The 22,222-nt window shown below is 42.7% G+C and overlaps 1 protein-coding gene across 1 annotated transcript in view; it reads left to right on the top strand.

The window, feature by feature from the left end:
• Positions 1-20,030, top strand: part of SDK1 (sidekick cell adhesion molecule 1) — a 246,586-nt gene extending 226,556 nt beyond the window's left edge. Inside the window, exons 35-37 of the mRNA XM_038762450.1 lie at positions 1,943-2,063; positions 7,870-7,999; positions 16,402-20,030. Of these exons, the coding sequence (XP_038618378.1) occupies positions 1,943-2,063; positions 7,870-7,999; positions 16,402-16,674 (524 nt within the window). The 3' untranslated portion in view covers positions 16,675-20,030. The remainder of the gene's footprint in view (positions 1-1,942; positions 2,064-7,869; positions 8,000-16,401) is intronic.
• The last annotated feature ends 2,192 nt before the right edge of the window (positions 20,031-22,222 follow it).

Below are 22,222 nucleotides of genomic sequence, written 5' to 3'. Positions count from 1 at the left end.
ATACAGTGCAAATAGAGTTGGACACAATCCCTGTCCCAAGTGGGGCTCACAGTCTCGATCCCCATTTTCCAGATGAGGTAATTGAGGCATAGAGAAGTTAAGTCACACAGCAGACAAGTGACAGAGGTGGGATTAGAACCCATACCCTTTTGTCTCCCAGGCCCGTGCTCTTTACACTGCGCTATGCTGCTTCTCAATTTATTTATTGAATCCGTACTGTGTGCAGAGAACTATATTGAGCACTTGGGGGAGTACAATAATAATATAACAGAGTTGGTGGGCATATCTCCTGCTCACAAGGAGCTTACAGTCTAGACTCAATGACCACGTTTTTCACCTCCTCCCTTGAGATCCTACAGATAAAAAAAAAAAAAAACCTTGTGTACAGGTACACAACACTTCTATGTTTACCCTCTGTTGCTAAGGTCATCTCTCCCAAGCACTTAGTACAGTGCTTTGCACACAATAAGTGCTCAATAAAAAAGAATGCTAACCTTCCAGTGCTTAAGGGGTTAACAAAATACAAGGAAATATGAAACATTTTCCATTTTTTTCCAGCCCTTCTTGATGGTCTCCTGCTCTGTGGCCACCCTGGGAAGCATCATGGAAATCTCTAGGGCCTAGACAGACCAGTGATAGGATGAGGAGGGCAGAGCAAAACACCCTGCACTGCACTATGCTGCTTCTCAATTTATTTATTGAGTCCTTACTGTGTGCAGAGAACTATATTGAGCACTTGGGGGAGTACAATATAATAATATAACAGAGTTGGTAGGCATATCTCCTGCTCACACGGCGCTTACAGTCTAGACTTAACAACCATGTTTTTCGCCTCCTCCCTTGAGATCCTACAGGTAAAAAAAAACCTTGTGTACAGGTACACAACACTTCTATGTTTACCCTCTGTTGCTAAGAGCTGGGAATTCTTGCTACACCATATTATCTTCAGTCACTCCTAGAGGTCATCTCTCCCAAGCACTTAGTACAGTGCTTTGCACACAGTAAGTGCTCAATAAATATGATTGAATGAATCAATCAATCGAAAAAGAATGCTAACCTTCCAGTGTTTAAGGGGTTAACAAAATAAAGGAAATATGAAACACTTTCCATTTCTTTTTGTAATGTTAAACAATCCATCCCCTGAAGAAAGGATTTATTTTTTCCATATAAATACATTTTCAACAAGTGTTCATGAATCAGATTTTATTCCTGTGGGGCTTAAAATATGTGAATGGCATGGCATTTTATGAAGTTTATGTTATTACAGATTCTTTTTCCTGGCACATAGAAAATCTCCCCATTTCTCTCTCTCACTATATCTCCACTTCTCACTCTCACTCACCATCTGGAAAACAGACATGAAAGAGAGAGTTGACCTGCAGCTTCTGTTCTTCAGGCTCACATTCGAGTATTAATGAAACATTGTAGCTTCTAGAAAAGATGAATACTCATCCACTAGAATGGTATTAAATGACCAGTGTTTCTGCCCGTGAGGCAAGCAGAATTTAAACCTTCAGGGCTGATGCTAGGCTGAAAAGCCTCATGCTTACATTCCTTCATCTCTAGCCTTTACACCATTCTTTATGCTCCCCTCTGTCCCATGAATCCCTTCCTTCACTCCTAGTCTTTCTCCTCACCAATTATTTCCTTTGTATGTTGCCAAACACCTAGCACAGGACTCTGTCCAAAATATGCACTCAGTAAATACCTTTGGTACTTCCTTTTGCATTAGCCCTTGCTGAGATTCACTGAAAATATTTTCCCCTTTTCCCAGCCCTTACACTCTCTACGTTTTCTGGATCCTTGACACTATGCTATTAATAATTGCATCCCCCACAAGGCAAATATAGAACTCCAGGAAATTTTGGAGTAGCTCTCCCCCAGCAAGAGAGTTTAGTAGTCCTTTCGATCAGCTGCATTTTTTTGTTTGGTTTGGATCCAGGTAAAAACATCTCCACCATGGAGGAGACTGTTACACTAGATAACGGAGGATTCACTGCCTTAGAGTTAAACAGCCGGCATCTCACTGGAAAGAGCACATTTTCCAAGAAAAACGGAACAAGGTATGTACACAGTATTTCCCTGGATGAAGTAAGCGCTCAGGAAATATGGTTGAAGGAATGAATGGATGTGTAGCCTATGGAAGGTCATTCTTTGCCTCTGGAGAAAGAACTTCAGTCAGTCATATTTATTGAATGCTTACTGTGCAGAGCACTGTACTAAGTGCTTGGGAGAGTACAATATAACAATATAACAGACACATTCCTTACCCACAATGAGCTTATAGTCTAGAGGGACTTCAGAGGTGGGAGGTCATGGCTAAGCCTCTCAGGGGAGGCATCTCTAACTCTTCTTGGGTGTTACAGAAGGTTTAGAAATTTGGGGGACTAATGATTAGTAAAAAAAAAAAAATAGGGAATTTTCTGTTCATGCAGTGTGCTGTTTGATATGATCACAAGAGACTCCAGAAGATTTGATAACTATGCTCTATGGATTGCCTTAACTGGTTCTGAGTTCTAAATACATATTCCCATTTTCAGTGTTCAACTTATACATCAGTCATTGAGAGTGCTAGGAGAAAATCGGCGGAGGGGGTAATTAAACCACAGTGGTCTTTGGAAGGCCAAATGACTTGACTTCTGTTAGCATATTTTGGACACATAATCAGGAGGACTAATTCTTTGGGGAAGACACTAATAATAATAATAATTATGGTATTTAGTAAGTGCTTACTATGTGCCAAGCACTGTTCTAAGCGCTGGGGTAGATACAGTGTAATCAGGTTGTCCCACATGAGGCTCACACTTTTAATCCCCATTTTGCTGATGAGGTAACTGAGGCACAGAGAAGCTAAGTGCCTTGCCCAAGGTCACACAGCAGACAAGTGGTGGAGGTGGGTTTAGAACCCACGACCCTCTGACTCCCAATCCCGGACTGTTTCCACTAAGCCAGGATATTTTCTACAGTGCTAGGAAAAGTCCAGGGAAAATGTGGAAGAGGCAGACCAGCAGCTAGGTGGATAGAGACCATAACAGCGATAACAGAAGAACCACTAGAAAGGTTGTGGATTATGGCAGAGGACAGAACGTTCTGGAGAAAGTATATCCGTGGAGTTACTATGAATCAAAAATGACTTGATGGCACTTAATAATAATAATAAACATTCACCCCTAGTGTCTTAAATGTCTAGTACTTGGATTGGCACCCTTTGTTCAACCCTTCCTCAGCTCCACAGCACTTAGGTACTTACCCATAATTTATTCATTTGTACTAATTTCTGTCTCCCCCGCTAGACTGTAAGCTTGTTGTAGGCAGGGAATGTGTTCCTGTTATATTGTACTCTCCCAAGCACTTAGTACAGTGCTCTGCACAGAGTAAGCACTCAATAAATAGGATTGATTGATTGAAATTCAGCAACTTCCATGCACTGTTATAGGATGTAGAACTGCTTCCTGCCTAGTCTGTGAGCCCCATGTGGAACAAGGACTGTGTCTGATGTAATTATCTTGTTTCTATCCCAGCACTTAGTACAGTACTTGGTGCTGAATAGGTGCTAAATGAGCACAACAATTATTTTTTGTTAATTGAAGGATGAGGGTGTGAGGGACTCAGGAGCCCACAACAGCAGTCAGGATTAAGGAGAATTTTCCTAAAACTCTGTACAATTTGGGTCTTGGTGAGCCTTGTGGAATATAAATAAAATGAATAATAATTTTAGCATTTATTAAATGCTTACTGAATGCCCAGGGCTGAACTAAGCACTAGGAAGATACAACATAATCAGGTCGAATACAGTCCCTGTCAAATACAGTCTAAGTAGGAGGGAGAATGGGTATTTTAATTCCCATTTTACAGATGAGGAAACTAAGGCCCAGAGAAGTTTAGTGACTTGCCCAAGATCATACAGCAGGCAAGCGGGTTAGTTCTTGTGTCCTGTGCCTCCCAGGCCTGTGCTCTTTCCACTGGGTCACAGGGTTTCTTATTGGAATGAGAAGTCATTGGAATGCAAATGGAGAAGAGCCAGAACCTTGTAAGACTTCTCCATCTCCCCAAAGGACCAGAGCAGGGACTTCACTGGATAGATCTTAATATAGAGAGGCAAATCTTATCACAGTCATATTATTTAGATTGTTTTGTGATTTTTTTGAATAACATTTAATAGCTGAAAATGTTCATTAATTGAGATTCTAAATAGTTCTCATGAAAATGATAAAATATCAAATACAATTTTTCCCCGCCTCCATTACCATGAAATTAGTTGTTGGGCTTCAATAAATGCTAAGCCCTCAATCCCTCTGGATATCTTGAGACGTTCTTAATTTAGCAATTACTCAAAATCTACATTTTAGACAAAAAAAATATACGTATATATACACGCATAAATAGGTTGCACCCAGAAGACTGTCATCAATGGCTCAGTGTCAACCTGAAGTGACATAGCAAAAAGCTAGGCTTAAAATCAATTTTATTCAGTATCTTTATTGATGACCTGGATGAAAGAATCAAGAACAGACATTTCAAATTTATGATTGATGCTAAATTGGGCAGATTTGCCAACACTTTGGAAGACCAGAACAGAATTCAAAGCAAGCTAGATAAAATGGAAAAATGATCCTCCAGACACAAGATGAAATTTAGTGGGGACAAATGCAAGATAGAAAATAGAGAGAAAAAACACACACCATAAATACAAGATGGGGAAAGACTTGCTAGACACAGGTTTTGGAGATTTGGGAATACTAGCCAACCAGAAGCTCAGTAACAATCTGCAATATAAGGCCATTAATAAAAAGCCAATGTGGTATTGGAATATAATCCCAAGAGTATGCCAGGAGAGATTACTTCCACATCCTTTCAACTATTTTCTGCACTGCTCAGACTCTTTTAGAGTCTCGAGCCCAGTTTTGGTCACTGTATTTAAAAAAGGATGTGAAGAAACTGGAACAGGCCTAGAGAAGAGGCAGAATGGTCAAGGGGATGGAAAATAGTAACATTTAGGAATGATTAAAAAAAACTGGGGTGGTTTAACCTAAGGAAGAGGAAGTTAATGGCTGATTTTAGAGCTGTTAGAGTATACAAAATTTTTTTGTTGGGAGGGAAGAAAGTAACTAGTTGTTCTCCACATACACAAAAAATCAAATGGAGGAAATGACTTATCCAGGAGAGATTTGGTTTGGAAATAAGGAATTTCTTGGTGTTGGAATGATAGAATTCTGGAAGAGCCTCTCTTGGAAGGGAGGGTGTGTAGTCTCTGTCCCTGGAGGCCTGTAAGGAAAGAAGAGACATTCATCTACCTTGGGGGTTGCAGATATTAACATGCCTGGAGGCAGGGGACTTGACTTGATGGTCTCTCAAAGTCCCTTTTTAAGCTGTAATATTTTGACTATAATGTCCTAAGTCATATTTGGGCCTTAATGAAGAGCCTGAAGCTTTGTTCTGGAGCCTTAAGAGAAACCTAGTGGCCTAGTGTCAAGAGAATTAGGTTCTAGGGCCAGCTCTCTGACTGGCCTGCTGTAGTGACCTTGGGCAAATCACTGAGCCTCTCTGTGCCTCATTTGTCTCATCTGTAAAATGAGGATAAAGCATCTACTCTTCCTAATTGTTAGAGTGTAAGCCCTATATCTGATCTGATGATCTGGGATCTACTCCCAGCAATTAGCACAGTGCATGCCATAGTGTGAGCACTTATTAAATACCAGTAAACCCACAAATGGCTGGAAAGTAGGGGAATGATTGAAAGCAAGAATGGAGTGGTAACTGGACCTTGCCAGCCAGGAGGTAAATAGTTTCTTTTGATCTCAGCAATGGATTACCAAAAATGTGGCAATAAAATCTGCATTGCTAGTTTTGAAAATAATTTTGCACTGGTCACACATAGCCAATCAGTAATTAGCTTGTGCCTAGGTAAAGATGGTCATAGAGAACTTGAACGTCAAGACAAGTCACCCTGACTTGCTCCATTTATTCATCCTCCCTCCCAACTCCACAGCACTTATGTACATATCCATAATGAATTTATTTTTATTACTGTCTTGTCTCCCCCTGTACTCTGCAAGATCACTGTGGGCAGGGAATGTGTCTGTTATATTGTACAGTGCTTAGTACAGTGCTCTGCACACAGTAAGTGCTCAGTAAATACAGTTGATTTGATTGATTTGAGGTTTTTGGGTTGAATGCCAATATTTAAAGCTACATTGATACTTACCAACTAAGAGACTATGCATGAAGAATAGATCTCTCCCCAACATCTCACTGTCTGAATATTTTAGAACTCATGTTAGTAAAGCAGAACTTAACTTTGTAAAATTAAAAAATGTCTCCCAAATGATTAAATGATAGGTGAGGTTTTATTGTTGGGGTGGGAAGGATAATTCCCTTTCAGTCAATGGTATTTATTGAGTACTTGCTCTGTCAGAGCACTGTTCTGAGTGCTTAAACCTTTTGAGATGGAAAGAGGTTATTTGCACAGGTGGATAACAGTCCTGAGACTTGGAGCCTCAGAGCTGGAGAGGGCACTGCAGAGGAGGGGGGTACAAGGCCAATGGGTGTGTCTCCTTTGCTCTTGCTCTTTATAATGGATTTTTTGGCAAATAAGTGAATTCCTGTTTAGTGATGTCTCCTTGAAATGATCTCCTATGAGTCATTTTTGTTTCCTTCCGGTAAAGAAAGGGAGGGTGTTTAGCCTACAGATGGGGATTGCACATGGGGATTTGAGCCCAGCCAGAATGAAGGTTTGTTCTTTAGCCAAAGACTGTGCAATAAGAAAGCAAAAAGGGGAGGTTGAAATCAATAAAACTGTCCTGAATACGTTGCCAGCAAGAACAAGTCCATACAGATGATCCTGCCATCAGATCAGTGCCTTGTTATTTAGCACGAGAAAATCTGATGCAGGAGAGAGACAGAAAATAAAAAGGAGTGCCTTAGACTTTCTTGCAGGAAAAAAATCACAGTTGACAACACAGGATCTCGGGCTTTCAATTGAAGGGATAAGTTTTCTCACCTTTCCACTTTCCCTTCCACAGGCTGTGCCTTCCCAGTGACAGCCCCTAAGGCAGAAATACAAACAGGCAAGAAAACCATTTCTGGGGTCAAAGTCCTGATCACACAATGCACAGCCTGTCCAGGAGGAAGATGACAGGATCTGTATCATGCTGATGGCTAATTAAATATTGGTGATGTGTCAGAATGTCATGGGCATAACTGCCTTCTCCCCGTATAAATTTGTTAGTGTTTATGACTGAGGCAGAAACAACATGCCCTAGTGGATAGAGCACAGGCCCGGGGGTCCGAAGATCATGGGTTCTAATCCTGGCTCTGCCACTTTTCTGTGGGGTGACCTTGGGCAAGTCACTTCACTTCTCTGTGCCTCAGTTACCTCATCTGTAAAATGGGGGTTAAGACTGTGAGCCCAATGTCAGACAGGAACTGTGTCCAACCCAAGGCTTGCATTCCCCCTCAGCACTTAGTACAGTACCTGGCATATAGTAAGTGCTTAACAAATAGCACAATTATTATTATCATTTGCTGCTGGAGGCTTAGTCTTGTAGCCTCAGAATCATCTTCCCAGATATACCCTAGTGACTGTCGAGGTGGCCTCATAAAGCAACAGACACGCTGTAGCAGAGTAACCTTGGAAAGGAGTGAGAGATGGAAGATTGGTTCAGTAACTTTTCATTTCAGGTTTGAAGGAAAAAATGCAAGGCACATGGTGAAAGATTCATATTTCCCCTGGAGCAAAATTGCTAGGGGAAGATGCCTCACAAGAGCAGGAGCTGGTTTGAGGAGTCTCTGGATTAAGCGTATTTCATGCCTAATGCTAGCTGTGTCACAGTTTAATTTGCTACATGCTATCTCTTTTAATTCCCACAGGTCACCCCCTCGCCCGAGCCCCGGTGGCCTGCACTACTCCGATGAGGATATCTGTAATAAGTACAATGGGGCCGTGCTCACCGAGAGCGCGAATCTGCGTGAAAAATCCATCAACGCATCAGAATCTGAGGTGAGTGCCCCCTTCTCCCCTCCAGTGCAGCATACAAGTGCTAATCCTCAAAACACATGTGTGCCCCCCTCTCTGTGATTACTCCAAGAACAATAAGCAGGGACTCAGCTGTCCATCCTGAAGATAGGAAAACAAACAAATATCCCGCATTCTCAGTATCCAAGCCTAGAATGCAAGGGGAATCCTCCCACCATCCCAACCGCTCCCTGTCTGCACTTATTCCACTGGCCAACCTCAGCTGCCATCCACCCCATTTGCTTATGGTTGAAGATTGAACCAAACATAGGTGGGTGACTAAGACCTCACACTCTCTGGATCTGGGATGGTGATAGTAGAAGAGCTTGGCAGAAAAAATGGAAAGAAAGAGGAAGGGACCTAGAGAAATGTGGCCAGAGAATACTGGGACCCCCTTTTTCCTCTCGCCCTCCTCATTCCCCCACCCCACCCTACCTCCTTCCCCTCCCCACAGCACCTGTATGTATGTTTGTACAGATTTATTACTCTTTTTATTTTACTTGCACATATTTACTATTCTATTTATTTTGTTAATGATGTGCATCTAGCTTTACTTCTATTTATTTTGATGACTTGACACCTGTCCACATGTTTTGTTTTGTTGCCTGTCTCCCCCTTCTAGACTGTGAGCCCGTTGTTGGGTAGGGACCGTCTCTTTATGTTGCCAACTTGTACTTCCCAAGTGCTTAGTACAGTGCTCTGCACACAGTAAGCGCTCAATAAATACGATTGAATGAATGAATGGATAGGGCAGCCAGAGAGGAGGGAACTTCCTGTGGTCTTTCAGAATTCCACTTCTCACTTCGTAGTTCTGTGTGGCCCAGGGTATTTTATCCCCTTATCCTTCCTTCCTTATCATGTATGGCACCAAAGTTTCTTGAGCCAGTTCTGCATAGGAGTCATTTGAGGGAGGGTTTTATGGAAGCCAGTTAATGAGGACAAAAAGAAACAGTTGCAGCATGAGGTCCAGAACTGGTACCGAGCCTGAATAAAGGTAACAAGCAACTTAAAAACCCAGTCCCTTACTCTCTCACTGAATCACAAAATCATTGTCCTTGCCTCTTCCTCCATCCCCCTAACCTTCCTGCCTCCTGTCTCTCTCCCCTCTCTAGTTGGTATTTCACTCTGCTGCCCAGATCATTTTTTCTAAAAAAAAAACATTCAGTCCATGTTTCCCCCTTCCTCAGTAACCTCCAGTGGCTGTCCATCTACCCCCACATCAAACAGAAACTCCTGGCCATCAGTTTTAAAGCACTCAAGCACCTCTCTCCCTCCTACCTTACCTCCCTCATTTCCTACTACAACCCAAAGCACAAACTTTGCTCCTCTAGTGCCAACCTACTCACTATACCTCAATTTCATCTATCTCACTGACCTCTCATTCACATCCTACCTCTGGCCTGGAATGAGCAGTGTGGCTTGGAGGATGAAACACAGGCCTGGGACTCAGAGGACCTGGGTTTTAATCCCAGCTCCACTTCATGTCTGCTGTGTGACCTTAGGCAAGTCACTTCACTTCTCTGTGCCTCAGTAACCTCATCTGTAAAATGGGGATTCACTACCTCTTTCCCCTCCTAATTAGATTTTGGGATGGGTACTGTGTCTGATTCGATTATCTTGCATCTTCCCCAGTGCTTAGAAAAGTGCTTGGCACATAGTAAGTGCTTAACAGTTTATTATTATTATCATTATTATTATTATCATTATCTAGACAATAAACTCATTGTGTCCACCAATTTTGTTGTTTTGTACTCTTCCGAGCACTCAATACAGTGCTCTGCATAGAGTAAGCACTCAAATATGATTTATTGATCTATCAGTCACATATTCTATTTTATTTGGTTTATATGTTTTGTTTTGTTGTCTGTTACCCCCTTATAGACTGTGAGCCCGCTGTTGGGTAGGGACCGTCTCTATATGTTGCAAACTTGTACTTCCCAAGCGCTTAGTACAGTGTTCTGCACACAGTAAGCGCTCAATAAATATGATTGAATGAATGAATGAATGAATCAGTCAGGCTCTTCAGTACACATCCCTGCACCAGCAGGGATTTTCCAGGTTTTCAGCTTGATTCTCCTGTCCCCTGCTGTAAAGCCTAAGGAAATGCAGTCCATGCTCTGTGTCCCAGTGCTTGCTCATTAGTAAAAAAGAGGTGGGGAGATTTTCACCCTTTCACCCTCTCACCCTTGTAGGAACAAATGCCAACGAGTGAGTGATGCCTTCCAGAGGCAATAGCTATGTATCACCCTAAAACTCATAAATCCTTAGTCTCTGAGAAATTCTGAATGGTCAACCCTCCAGGAACATCCCATCTCAGAAGTTCAGAGAACAGTTGCCAAAGAGTGCTCGCTCTGTTCCGGGGATGTGCTTAGAAAGTCAGTAGCCCTGATCACTCCAATTTGTGGCTCCGCTTCCAGGATGAACCAGGGCCACGTCAAAACATGGGCATTTAAGAAGCAGGATTACTTGCTAGTGCATTAGTTCCCCTACTTAAAACATACCCTTCCAGTCCTTTTACTTCCAGGGGGCCAATATTTCCCCTTACAGTGACCCATGGCTGCCACTGGCCTCATTTGTTCCTCTCTTGCCCTGACAACAGGGATTTTATTTTTTTCTATTTAAATTGTACTTATTAAGTGCTTACTATGTGCTAGGCACTGTTCCTATCACCATCTAAAGGATGGTGGGACAGCTCTGATGACACACTTCTCCCAGAGGCCTTCCCTGATTAAGCCCTCATTTCTTCCTCTCCCACTCCTCTCTGTGTCACTTTTGCACTTGGATTTGCTCCCTTATTCAACCCTCCCTCAGCCCCACAGCACTTAGGCACATATCCATAATTTATTTATATTAATGTCTGTCTCCTCTTCTAGACAGTAACCTCTTTTTTTGTGGTATTTGTTAAACACTATGTTCCAGGCACTGTACTAAGCTCTGGGGCAGATACAGTCTAATCAGGCTGGACACAGACCATGTTCATTTATTCATTCATTCAATCGTATTTATTAAGCACTTACTGTGTGCAGAATACTGTACTAAGCGCTTGGGAAGTACAAGTTGGCAACATACAGGGACGGTCCCTACCCAACAATGGGCTCACAGTCTAGAAGGGGCTCACAGTCTTGTCTTAAACCCCATTTTACAGGTGAGGTAACTGAGGCACAGAAAAGTTAAGTGACTTGCCCAAGGTCACACAGCAGACGGCGGAGCTGGGATTAGAACCCGCATTCTTCTGACTCTCTGTCCATTCTTTATCCACTAGTCCATGCTGCTTCTCACTGTTCCCTGCTCACTGTGGGCTGGGAACAAGTCTACCAACTCTGTTACATTGTATTCTCCCATGCGCTTAGTACAATGCTCTGCACACTGTAAGCCCTCAATAAATACTATTATTTATGAATGATCAGCAGCAGAGATAAGGGAAGCTCCATCCATTCAAGATCTCAGAAGCAGTTCAGTGCCCTACTCTTCCTGAAGGGGCAGTTTTAATATGTTTGCTTTGATTTCCACTTTGGGCAAATATTGACAATTGGATTCAGACATACTCCTCTGCAATCAAGTAGCCATCCTGTATCAAAAGTGCAAAGTCATCTTGTGTAGAACTCTCAGGATGCTCACTCTCCTGTCAACCTCTGAATCAATACTTCATCCAAAAGAAGCTTTCATTTTGGCTTGAGTCAAGCCCAGGCTGTTCCTATCCACCTTTTTGTAAAATAATCCCTCCAATATTGCCATTTGAATATGGACCTCCAGGCTAGAGACGAGTCTAGTGAACTGATTTGTGTTCAGGAGTCCTCTGCTGTTTTCCGGCTGTTTCCCAGATTACAAAGCCAACATTCATTTGGCAATGCAGAATTGCCAAAAGGCCCATTTCTATCTAAAATCTAGGAAGGTCAAATGAAATCCTAGAAAACTATGAGCTCACCCTATGCAGAAAGCAAACAGAGTCAGATATGAAAAATCTGCCCTTTCTAGAAGGCTTGAACCAAGAGCAGCGAGTGAGGAAAAAAATAAAAGTTTTCATCATTCATTCAATCATATTTATTGAGTGCTTACTGTGTGCGGAGCACTGTATTAAGCACTTGGAAGAGTACAATATACCAATAAACAGAAACATTTCCTGTCCACAGTGAGCTTACAGTCTAGAGGAGGAGATAGGGAGTGGGAGAAGAGGAAAGAAGAGCTTAGTCAGTGAAGCCCTTTAAACATTGACTTCCAGCTTTTACCTCTTACTCAAGAGTGTCTCCTGCAGGGTATTGCCTTATGGTCTTTCAGGGAGAGGAGAGTTAGCAAGAACTTTGCAGTACTATCTTCTGATTAACACTGTACCATCTTTGGTCATGACTTTAGAGGGACCCAATATTAGATTTACTCAGTTGCAAATTTTGAACTCCTTTGGGAGTATTTTCAGTAATGGGTAATCAGTGCTTAGAACTGTGCTTGGCACACAGTAAGGGCTTAACAAATACCATCATTATTATTATCATTATCAGCTTATCCCATTTTACGTTGTTCTTCCTCCTTCTCTATGTTCCTGTGTTGACTCAGTCCTGCTATGCTAAGGCTTCTGTAGGAGCCGGTATATTTGGGTGCATTTGGGTAAAGTATGCTATTCTCCACTTCTTATAACTATTTTGATATAGAATCCCTCAACATTCTGACTTTGATGTTTGTTTATTTGAGGAACTTTTATTTATTTGAGGAACTTTTAGGTGTAGAGTGTTAATGGACTCCCATTAGAAATGAAAGTGAGGACCCTAGCTTTTGGTCAACTTGGAAGAGGCAATTTTTTATGCTTTGTGATTCTGTTGGGATTTGATCACTTTTACTTTGTAATTTATTTACATATTTTATCTACTTTATTTTTGGCTTTGATCTTCCACTAATTTATGTTCTTCCAGAGTTTGTGAAAGGACAAGCTTCATTTTCTCAAAGGTTTTGCGCCTTGAGCTTCAGAAGAAATGAAATATTTTGCTGCCTAATGCTTAGAATTAAAAGGACACAAAGTCTAATTTCCTTGAGGCTATTTCAAAAGCTCAGTGTTTTGAAATAATGTATTTTTCCCTGCTGTGTGTGTCCAGGCATTTCATAAATTCCAGCAGATAAATTCCTTATGTTCTCTAGGTTCTGACACACAGAAATTGTAGTTGGTAGCAGAAGCTTAAATGGAACTTTTGGATTCCATTCTGTGACTTCGTCCCTGTGAGCCCCATGTGGGATGACCTTGATGACCTTGTAGCCCCCCAGCACTTAGAATAGTGCTTTCCACATAGTAAGCGCTTAACAAATGCCATTATTATTATTAGTATTATTATTAGTTATTTTCCCTTAGAAGTGAACCAGTGACAATAATGTATTTACAGTGGAGAATTGCTTTGGAGGATGTTTTATCATCATCAAGGTCAGGTCCTTCAAAGTCCTTTCCCCACCTTATCAGGGGCAAGTAGATTTTTCCAACACGTGAGGTCCTGTGTCTCTGCTGATGATGCCTGCCCCTAATCAAATCCTTAGACAAAAGTGAGAAGACAAGACTAAGAGAGAGGTAGCATAATTTCACCTGCTTCCTGGATACTCTAAGGCAAGCTTAGTGAGAAAGGGAGCTTTGGGAGAAATCAAAAGCCAGGCCTGAGGGAGAGTGGGGAGCACTTTCTTTATTCAGTTTTGCAATACTATAATAAGCACTGACACATAATTCTATTGAGCAGCAACATCCCAAGAACCACAAAAAGTTTTCAAACACAGATGGTCTACTGTTTCATAAGTGTTGAATTTATTTTATTTTTCAATGGCCCAGAGTCATACCTCCATCAGCTTTGTTGAATCAATATTTCAAATAGTAGCCAGATCTCCATCCTGCTCTTGGAAAACCACCCAAGACGGTTTGACTCAAAGCCATTTGCAGATGTGATCCTGCATCTGCAGCACGAGGAATTACCTAGGCCGCACTGGATGGCACAGTGTTATAGGGAGACATCAACTTTTTCACCTACTTCTGAAAATGAAAACTTCATAAACTATGTTTGAATTCTCACCAGCATCAGTATCTGAGTGCCTGAGGGCAGAGGAAACATTGAGGATATGATAAAGCAAAACTTCAGCTGAAAACTGGGAATCAACTACCGAGTATAGACCATTCATTCATTCATTCATTCATTCAATCATATTTATTGAGCGCTTACTGTATGCAGAGCACTGTACCAAGCGCTTGGGATGTACAAGTTGGCAACATACAGAGACGGTCCCTACCCAACAGTGGGCTCACAGTCTAGAAGACCAGCATGGCACACTGCTATCTAGAAAGAAATGGCTCTCTGAGCAAAAGCTGCATAAAGGAGGAGACACAAGGAAGCAAAAAAGAAAACAGCACCAGGTGCTACAACCACTAAGTCAGACAACTCAATAAGGGACAGCCTTTTAGTATGCACATTGTGACTGGGGCTGTTGGGGTCTCACTTTGGCCTTTTTAGTACCACACACACTGCTAGATAAACAGACAGTGGGAAATCCATGTAGGCAGGAGTCTGCTCACGGCTAGCATGAGCCATGTGGTGGCAGGTGACTTTTCCATTGGACCACTTCTTGGGTAAATTTAGGAAGCCAAGGCTTCCACCAGGAAGTCCTAACACTCCCAGGCCCTTGGGATTGAAATTGTAGTCCAAAGTCCAAAAGGCTTTCTGTATGCTGGAAAAGGACTTTTTGACCACGAGCGATGATGTGACCTTTTATCTGAGCAGAGGCAGGACTACCCTGGATTAGCTGCCCTTAGACAACTGAACTAGACATCCCAAACCCCAGTACCCCAGTGCTACGTGAGGATGCTAAAAATCATGCTGCAAAGGGTGTCCTGTCCCTGCCATCATTCTTCTGTCCTTCCCTCCTCCCCCAGGGGAAAAAAAAAAGAAAACAGGTCCAGTGTTGTAAAAGAGTTGCATCTCTGTAAAAGAGACTGCATCTCTGTCTCCAGATCCCATTTTTTGATCTGATCAAGTTAGAAGCATTAAAGAAGAGATGTGAATGCAGGTGCCAGACCAGAAATATAATTTCTCTTGTTAAAAAAAAAGGTGAAAATTTTGAAATTCCATTTTGCTTGCATTTTAAAAAGAAAATCCAGGTCCTCATAGCTGCCTTCATTTTCAGTTCATATTTTACAGCGTCCTTAAATCTTTTACTTCTGGCCAAATATGCCATAAGATATCTTCAAGGACTTCTGAAAAAAGTCTGATAGAGGAATGATATAGATTTGGAGAACTTCTCATTTCAAGGATGGCAACACAAGAGTAGAACAGAGAAAACAGGGGGAAGAGACCAAATCTTCAGGTTCTGTAAGGAAGAGACTGTAAGGTTGTTTAGCTTCTTGGCAATCTCCCCACATATGTCTCTTTCATCTCCTGAAATATTCTTTTGTAATTTAAGGAAGAGGGCTAATTCCATCTGATGAATCATGAGAGCCACCCCTCTGACTCCTATAGCACAAGTACACAGAAATGATTTCTCGTCTGTCTCCAGCAATAAAGAAACCCCAGATAAGGCGTGCTAAATCAGGACACGGGGCTTCGTCCCTCCGATATCACTACTCTGTGTGCTGCTTGGAAAGAGCAGATCTAAAAATGCCACTGCTTTGGATTTCAAAATCTTGGACTGGCTCATTTTATGTAGTATGTCTTAGAGAGAAATATACCTTAGAAATAAGTCAGTCCTGCAGAAAGTTGGCAGAAATCATCAAGCCACAGAAATTCAAGTTGGATGGAAAAATTTGCATTGACTCCATCCACACCAGTGAGGTCTGGAGATACTGGGGAGGAGTTGGGGAAATCAAAGAGAATACATATAGCTACCTACAGCACATTGGTTCCGAATCTCTCCTGTCCTATGTAGAATTCCATTCCCGCTTTGCACATAGTAAGCGATTAACAAATATCAAAATTATTAAATTATTATTCCAACTTATCACAAGGGGACAGGGGAAGAGAGGTAGGGAACATTATAATAATAATTGTAGTATTTGTTAAGTGCTTACTATGGGCCAAGCCCTTTACTAAGCGCTGGAGTTGTTACAGCCAAATAAGGTTGGACCCAGTCCCTGTCCCATGTGGGGCTCAGAGACTCAATCCGCATTTTACAGATGAGGTAACTGAGGCACAGATAAGTGAAATGACTTGTCCAAGGTCACACAGCAGACATGCAGTGGAGCCAGGATTAGAACCCATGATCTTCTTACTCCCTGGCCAGTGCTCTATCCAGTTAGCCATGCTGCTTCTCTCTACACTATGATAATCTTGGGCCCACAGTCCCACTTGCCCTGGACCCTGAACAGCCATGGGGTGGGCTAGCCACAGCTCTCCTGCACATTGTGAACTGTAACGGCTGTTTCCTCTCTGTCACTGCAGGCCACAGATTCTGATTATGAAGATGAGCTGCCGAAGCATTCCTTTGTTAACCATTACATGAGCGACCCCACATACTACAATTCTTGGAAGCGTCAGCAGAAGGGGGTGAAGCCCCCTGCCACCTACAGGTACCAGGAGTGTGTAGCCGGTGAGGCAGAACCATACTTCCAGACTGTCATCACAACGCAGAGCACCGGAGGAGTCTATACCCCAACGGGACAGCAGGCACCAGGCTCAAGGACTCCAGTCACGGGTTTCTCCTCTTTCGTCTGACACCCCCCAAAGCTACAGCACAGCAGGACCTCCTGCCGGGGCCAGAGCAGAGGCCCCCTCTTTCCCCTCCCCCTCATAGAGACAGCGGTGGGATCTGGGCAGTGAACTGTGGGTAGATTTCTCCTCCATCAGGGTAGAATGGATGTGAACATTAAAAGTGTCCATTTTTTTTTTTGGAAGACAATCAACTCAACTGACAGAACTGAAGTTGTGTGGAAAGAAATGTTGGAGAAGTGACCATTTTAACCACTTATGGATAGTAGGATTTCCATTTGAAGGGATTTTATTATTGGCAGTTTTGTAAAGTCCACTTCAGTAAACAGCTGCCTTTTCATTTTTTATGAGATGAATTCCACCAGGGCAACAAAAGACTGGCTCCTTTGGGACTCCCAATCTGTCCTGTCCTTTCTTTCTCCATTTTAGAAGTCCACTAGGAAGGTTAAAGGGTGGAAAGAGTATGAAAATGTGCTTCACAGAACATTAGGCCTCTCTCCCATCCTAGGAGTTTCTCTTTTCTACCTCCCTCATTAGGAACACCAGCTGATGAAATTGTCTCCATGGTGAGACATCTTGTCGGCTTGTGACGCTGTAAGAATCTGAATACTGTAATACCTGGGTCCCACTTTTTAACCCCAGTTCACCTCATCCTAAAATATTCCCACTCTGCAGCTTCACTTTTAGGAGAGAAAAACAGCTTGAGCACACTTTCATGGGCCAAGGTGATTCAGCTGGCAAGCCAGTCTGACATGGTGCCATTTTGTCTCTGTGGAGACTCCAATCCACCCTCCTAGAATGCATGTACTTTTCGAGGACAAGAAATGCCTGGATTAGGACAGGGGAGCCACTTGGATTAGGGCAAACTTGTCCTTTAGAGTAAAGCCAGCTAAGTGAAAGGAAGGGCAGTGTTTTCTGAATTGCCTGGTGTATAATAAGTACATGTGTTTGTTTTGTTTTTAAATCATTTTGATACAACACTAAATGAGTGAGTCTTTGGTGTCCTCAGGTGCCTTTTTAATCAAATGTTTAGCTTTGTATATGAGAAAAGCAACAAGATGTCTCTCCAAATAAAACAAAACAGCTTTGAAGAAAGTCCAGTTGTGAATGATCTTGTGCCCAGTGGAAGGCTCTATTTGTGCCCACTGGCTCCAGCTCTTTTGCTCGAGAGGTGTCTTTCCTTTTGTTCCGTATCCTCTCCCTTCCCCTTTCCCTCTCTCTTTCCCCTCTGGAGGGGCTATGACTTCCTCAGTGAACGATGGGCAGCTCTCTCCAGCTCCAAATTTGTTCTCTCAAGAGGTGCAGTATGCAGTGATTACTGGGAAGACTCCTGGGACCCAGATATGACTTCAGTAGGTGATTGGAGGGGCAGGTTTGCAATTATGCTGCTCACCATTGTTTCCTCCTCCTTGACCAGGCTGAACACAAATGCTCTCCTGGCCATGGCTGTGACATTAGAGTCATTGCAGAGCTGTGCTGTAAGGCTCCTGGTCACCACCTTTGAGCTAAGGCTCTAGCTTGGACTGGTCACTGCACCCCAAGCGCTGATGTGGAGGATACACTGGCCTGTGCCCTGAGGAACTCTGGGTTATTGAGGAATTATTCTTCTGGACAAATGAGGACCATGCCAGCCTCTCCTGGATGGCACCCATTAGTGCCTCCCAGACAGAGTCTAACCCACACTACTTCGCCTATGACAACCCCTCAGGGTACTGCTGCTCTAGAACGCTATGGTGCAGCTCAGGAGATTGAACCCACTGAGTCTTTGTGTTGGTTAATGTTTCTTTTTTGGTGCTCCAGACTGGGGAGCGGGGAGACAGAGAAGGAGATTCTGTTTTGAAAAATAATCAAAAAACCTAAACCAAATATCCCAGAGGGTTCTTCCAAAGGCTTTTTGACATGTGATAACTACCCACAGTTCACTGGACAGGAAGTGACAGACTCAGTGATTGGAGCCTTGGTCTTGGATGAAGCTTTTGTTTCGTCACAGTGACAGATTGCTAAGGGAGTCACAGGAAAACAACTTGAATTTCTTTGGAAGACAAAAGCAGAGGTGGAGAACATGGACAAAACCACTTCCTGTCATGCACTTTGACTGCTCTTTTAAGCCATATGGACATTGCTTTAATGGACTGAAAAAATGAATTGTTCGAAATGTCTGGGGCTGATTTGAGGAAGGTTTAGTGACACTGACCTGACAGTTTTTGGTTTTTTTTTTTTTGGGCGGGGGGTGTCATGATATTTCTTGTACTATCTATTTTTAGACAACTTTTTTGTATAGATTTGTTTATATAATGTAGCTGCCTTGGCAGGTGATTGTCCTGGAAATTTTAGTGCCTGCACTGGTCTTTTGCTGTTGGAGAGCCAGGACTGCCATCCAAAAGTAGTTTGGGAACCAGGGAAATCAGCTGTAGTGATTAGGGGTTAGACTCAAAATGGAATAGAGCTTCCCAGAGCAGGTGGGAGATGGAAAAGCAACACCTTCTGAACTCTCATCTTCTGAAAAGACAGAGCAGGGATGGACTATCACACGAAAGGAATATAAATGTCTTTCATTCAATATTCACAGATACAAAAAAAGAAAAGAAGAAATAGATTTTCTCCCTCCACCTGTCTGACATGCTAAAGAATCTTATGTCAATGGTCTAGTGAGTTGGCAGTGGGATGCTGCCTCCCAAATAAAGCCCTCAGTGAGATTCTTTCAGATCTGTTGACGTTAGCAAAGTCACCTAATAGAACACTGTTTTGTTTCCTACATGCCTTTAAAAGCATATTTAATGTCATGCATCAAAAGACCATAAGATGGTGGCCAGTAGCAGAGTCCTTGTAACAATTTAAGAAAATGGCCTGAGACAGACAAGCAACCTGGGAAAATGGATACCTCTGTGGATCACGTTTTTGATGCTCTTCTTGAACTCGATAATGCCTGAACTGTTACATGGTTTTGCGAGATGAGTTGTTGTACCATGTATCTTTGTTTTATTTTTTAATTCTTAATCCACACTTCAGTACTCTTTCCCCTCATTTAATAGTCCATATATTTAAACAGACAGAGAAAACGGGGAAGATTGAAATATTAGACTATGACAGAGTAGACATCTAGCCAGTAGAATGATGAGTTGCTTTCAATGCCTAGGTCCAACCCCTCCTCCCCAACCCCCAGTGACTCCTTTATCCTCCTTCCATTCATCAAGCCTTGAAATCATTTGGGAAGTTAAGAAAAATTTACAAAGTCTTTTGTTCCCTTGCAGTGTTTCTTGTGGCTGTGCGGAACACCAGATCTGGTTCAAAAATGAAACAAATCTGTAGGAAGAGAGGCTTTAGGAGTATGTCTTTGAATAAAAAAGGTTTTTCCTTAAAAATCTGGTGATTTTTCTTCAAACAGAGATGAAACACCACATAGAAAGGGTGACAGCATGGGGTTGGGGATGGGGGGTTGTAGTGACAAGACTAGAAGATACTGAAGCTTCACTCTGATATGTACTAAATCACATTGTCAGAACACAAAAATGGCATTTGCTGAGTGCTTATTATGTGCCTGGCACTGTACTAGCACTGAGGTGGATACAAGCAAATCAGGTTAGAAACAGTACCTGTCCCACATGGGGCTCATAGTCTTAATCCCCATTTTACATATGAGGTAACTGAGACCCTGAGAAGTGAAGTGATTTGCCCAAGGTCACACAGCAGACAAGTGGCAGATCCAGGATTAGAACTCATGACCTTCTGACTCCCAGGCCCATGCTGTATCCACTATGCCATGCTGCTTCTCGTTTTATGCACACAAATATATAATAATAATAATAATGGCATTTAATAATAGGATGAGAGCTGTCTTGGCAGATGTACAGAGGGAGGGCATTCCAGGCCAAGGGGAGGACGTGGGCTGGGGGTTGATGGCAGGACAGGTGAGAACGAGGTGCAGTGAGGAGGTTAGCAGCAGAGGAGGGAGGGTGTGGGCTGGACTGTAGAAAGAGAGAAGGGAGGTGAGGTAGGAGGGGGCGAGGTGATGGAGTACCCAAATATATACTATACGCTATATAGAGTCCAGGTGTGCACCTTAAAGTATTGAAATTCTGATAGCTTAAGAGAAAGGTGAAAGTGTCCTCTGTAAACACTTCCCCTGAGTGCCTAGCTAGGCAGATTCCTCTCATACAAGAGTGGTTGTTCCTTTGCTTTATTTCAAGCACACTAGTATTTGCGGATCTGATCTTTGTTTCCAGACTATTCTCGTGATGTTATCCCAAAGCTTTTGCAGTCTCCCCTCCTCCCTCATCCAGCCCTCCCACCACCAGCTGCAACAGCTTCTCTCTGCCTTTGCAGAATCATTTCCCTGAGTCAAACTCCCTTGGCTTCTCAAATTCCTTAAGAATATTTTGTCATGTGGCTTCAATGGAAGCAGCTTGGCCTAGTGGAAACAGCATGGGCCTGGGAGTCAGAGGACCTGGGTTCTACTTCCAACTCCACCACTTGCCTGCTGTGTGACCTCAGGCAAGTCACTTAACTTCTCTGTAACTTGGGGATTTAATACCTGTTCTCCCTCCTACTTAAACCGTGAACACCGAATGGGACAGGGACTGTGTCTGACCTGAGTAATTTTTATCTACCCCAGCACTTAGAATAGTGCTTGACATATGGTAAACACTTTTCAAATAACTTAAGTATTATTATTATTCTATAGTTGTGCTTTCTTTAGGCCTAGGACACACAGCATAACCTGACCTGTAGTAGGACACTTACACCACTGACCTGGCCACTTAAGGTAGTTTCATTCGCCAAATAACTTGTCAAATGGAATAGAGAGAGGAAGCCTCTAGATCCAAACATGGGAAATCACAATATGCTGAAGCTGAGATCTCCTCTGTCACTCCCATTGAAGCTAACCCTAAGCCCACTTGGCTTGCTGTTAAGGCAAATGGTTTTAATACAAGATCGGCTTTTGAAAATAAGCGTCAACGATCGCTACTTTATTCTCTCATTTTCGTTTCAGGAAAGAGACGTTCCTTCCCGGATCCCATTCCCATGGCCCCCATGGGATGCTAGTCAGGGATTCCGTTGTAGCTTTGAGAGGATGCCAGGAGAGGGCACTGTTTCCCTATAATCACCAGGCCGTCGCTTCAACATCCTCTTCTGGAAAAACACAAAGGAACAGCTGATGGAGAAGCTGTTCTGGGAACGCAAGGAGTGAAAAGCTGCGTCGATATTTGCTAAAAAAAATCACCATTTTTTGTTGAAGACAGACGCTTCTCCTGAAGAGGAAGGAAGGAGCTCTTAGTTCTCCAAAACACCAGGTAAATGCCCCTTCCTCTCCCCTCTTCCTATCTATCATCAATCGTATTTATTGAGCACTTACTATGTGCAGAGCACTATACTGGACTATCTATCTAGTCCATCCTCCACAATTAGCCAAAAATCCAACAGTTGAAAGCACAATCTAGGTGGGACAGACTAGATTTTATTACATCCTATCAAGCCACAGAAGCTGCTCTACTAAGGTATCTATTTCTTTTTTTCTCTGTAAGAATTCAGTCTCATCCTTGGGTCACAGCCTTGG

This window comes from Tachyglossus aculeatus, chromosome 21 (genome assembly GCF_015852505.1).
Source record: "Tachyglossus aculeatus isolate mTacAcu1 chromosome 21, mTacAcu1.pri, whole genome shotgun sequence".
Classification (NCBI taxonomy): Eukaryota; Metazoa; Chordata; class Mammalia; order Monotremata; family Tachyglossidae; genus Tachyglossus; species Tachyglossus aculeatus.
Note: the sequence above shows the minus strand (reverse complement) of the source record. Positions and strands in the feature narration are given on the sequence as shown.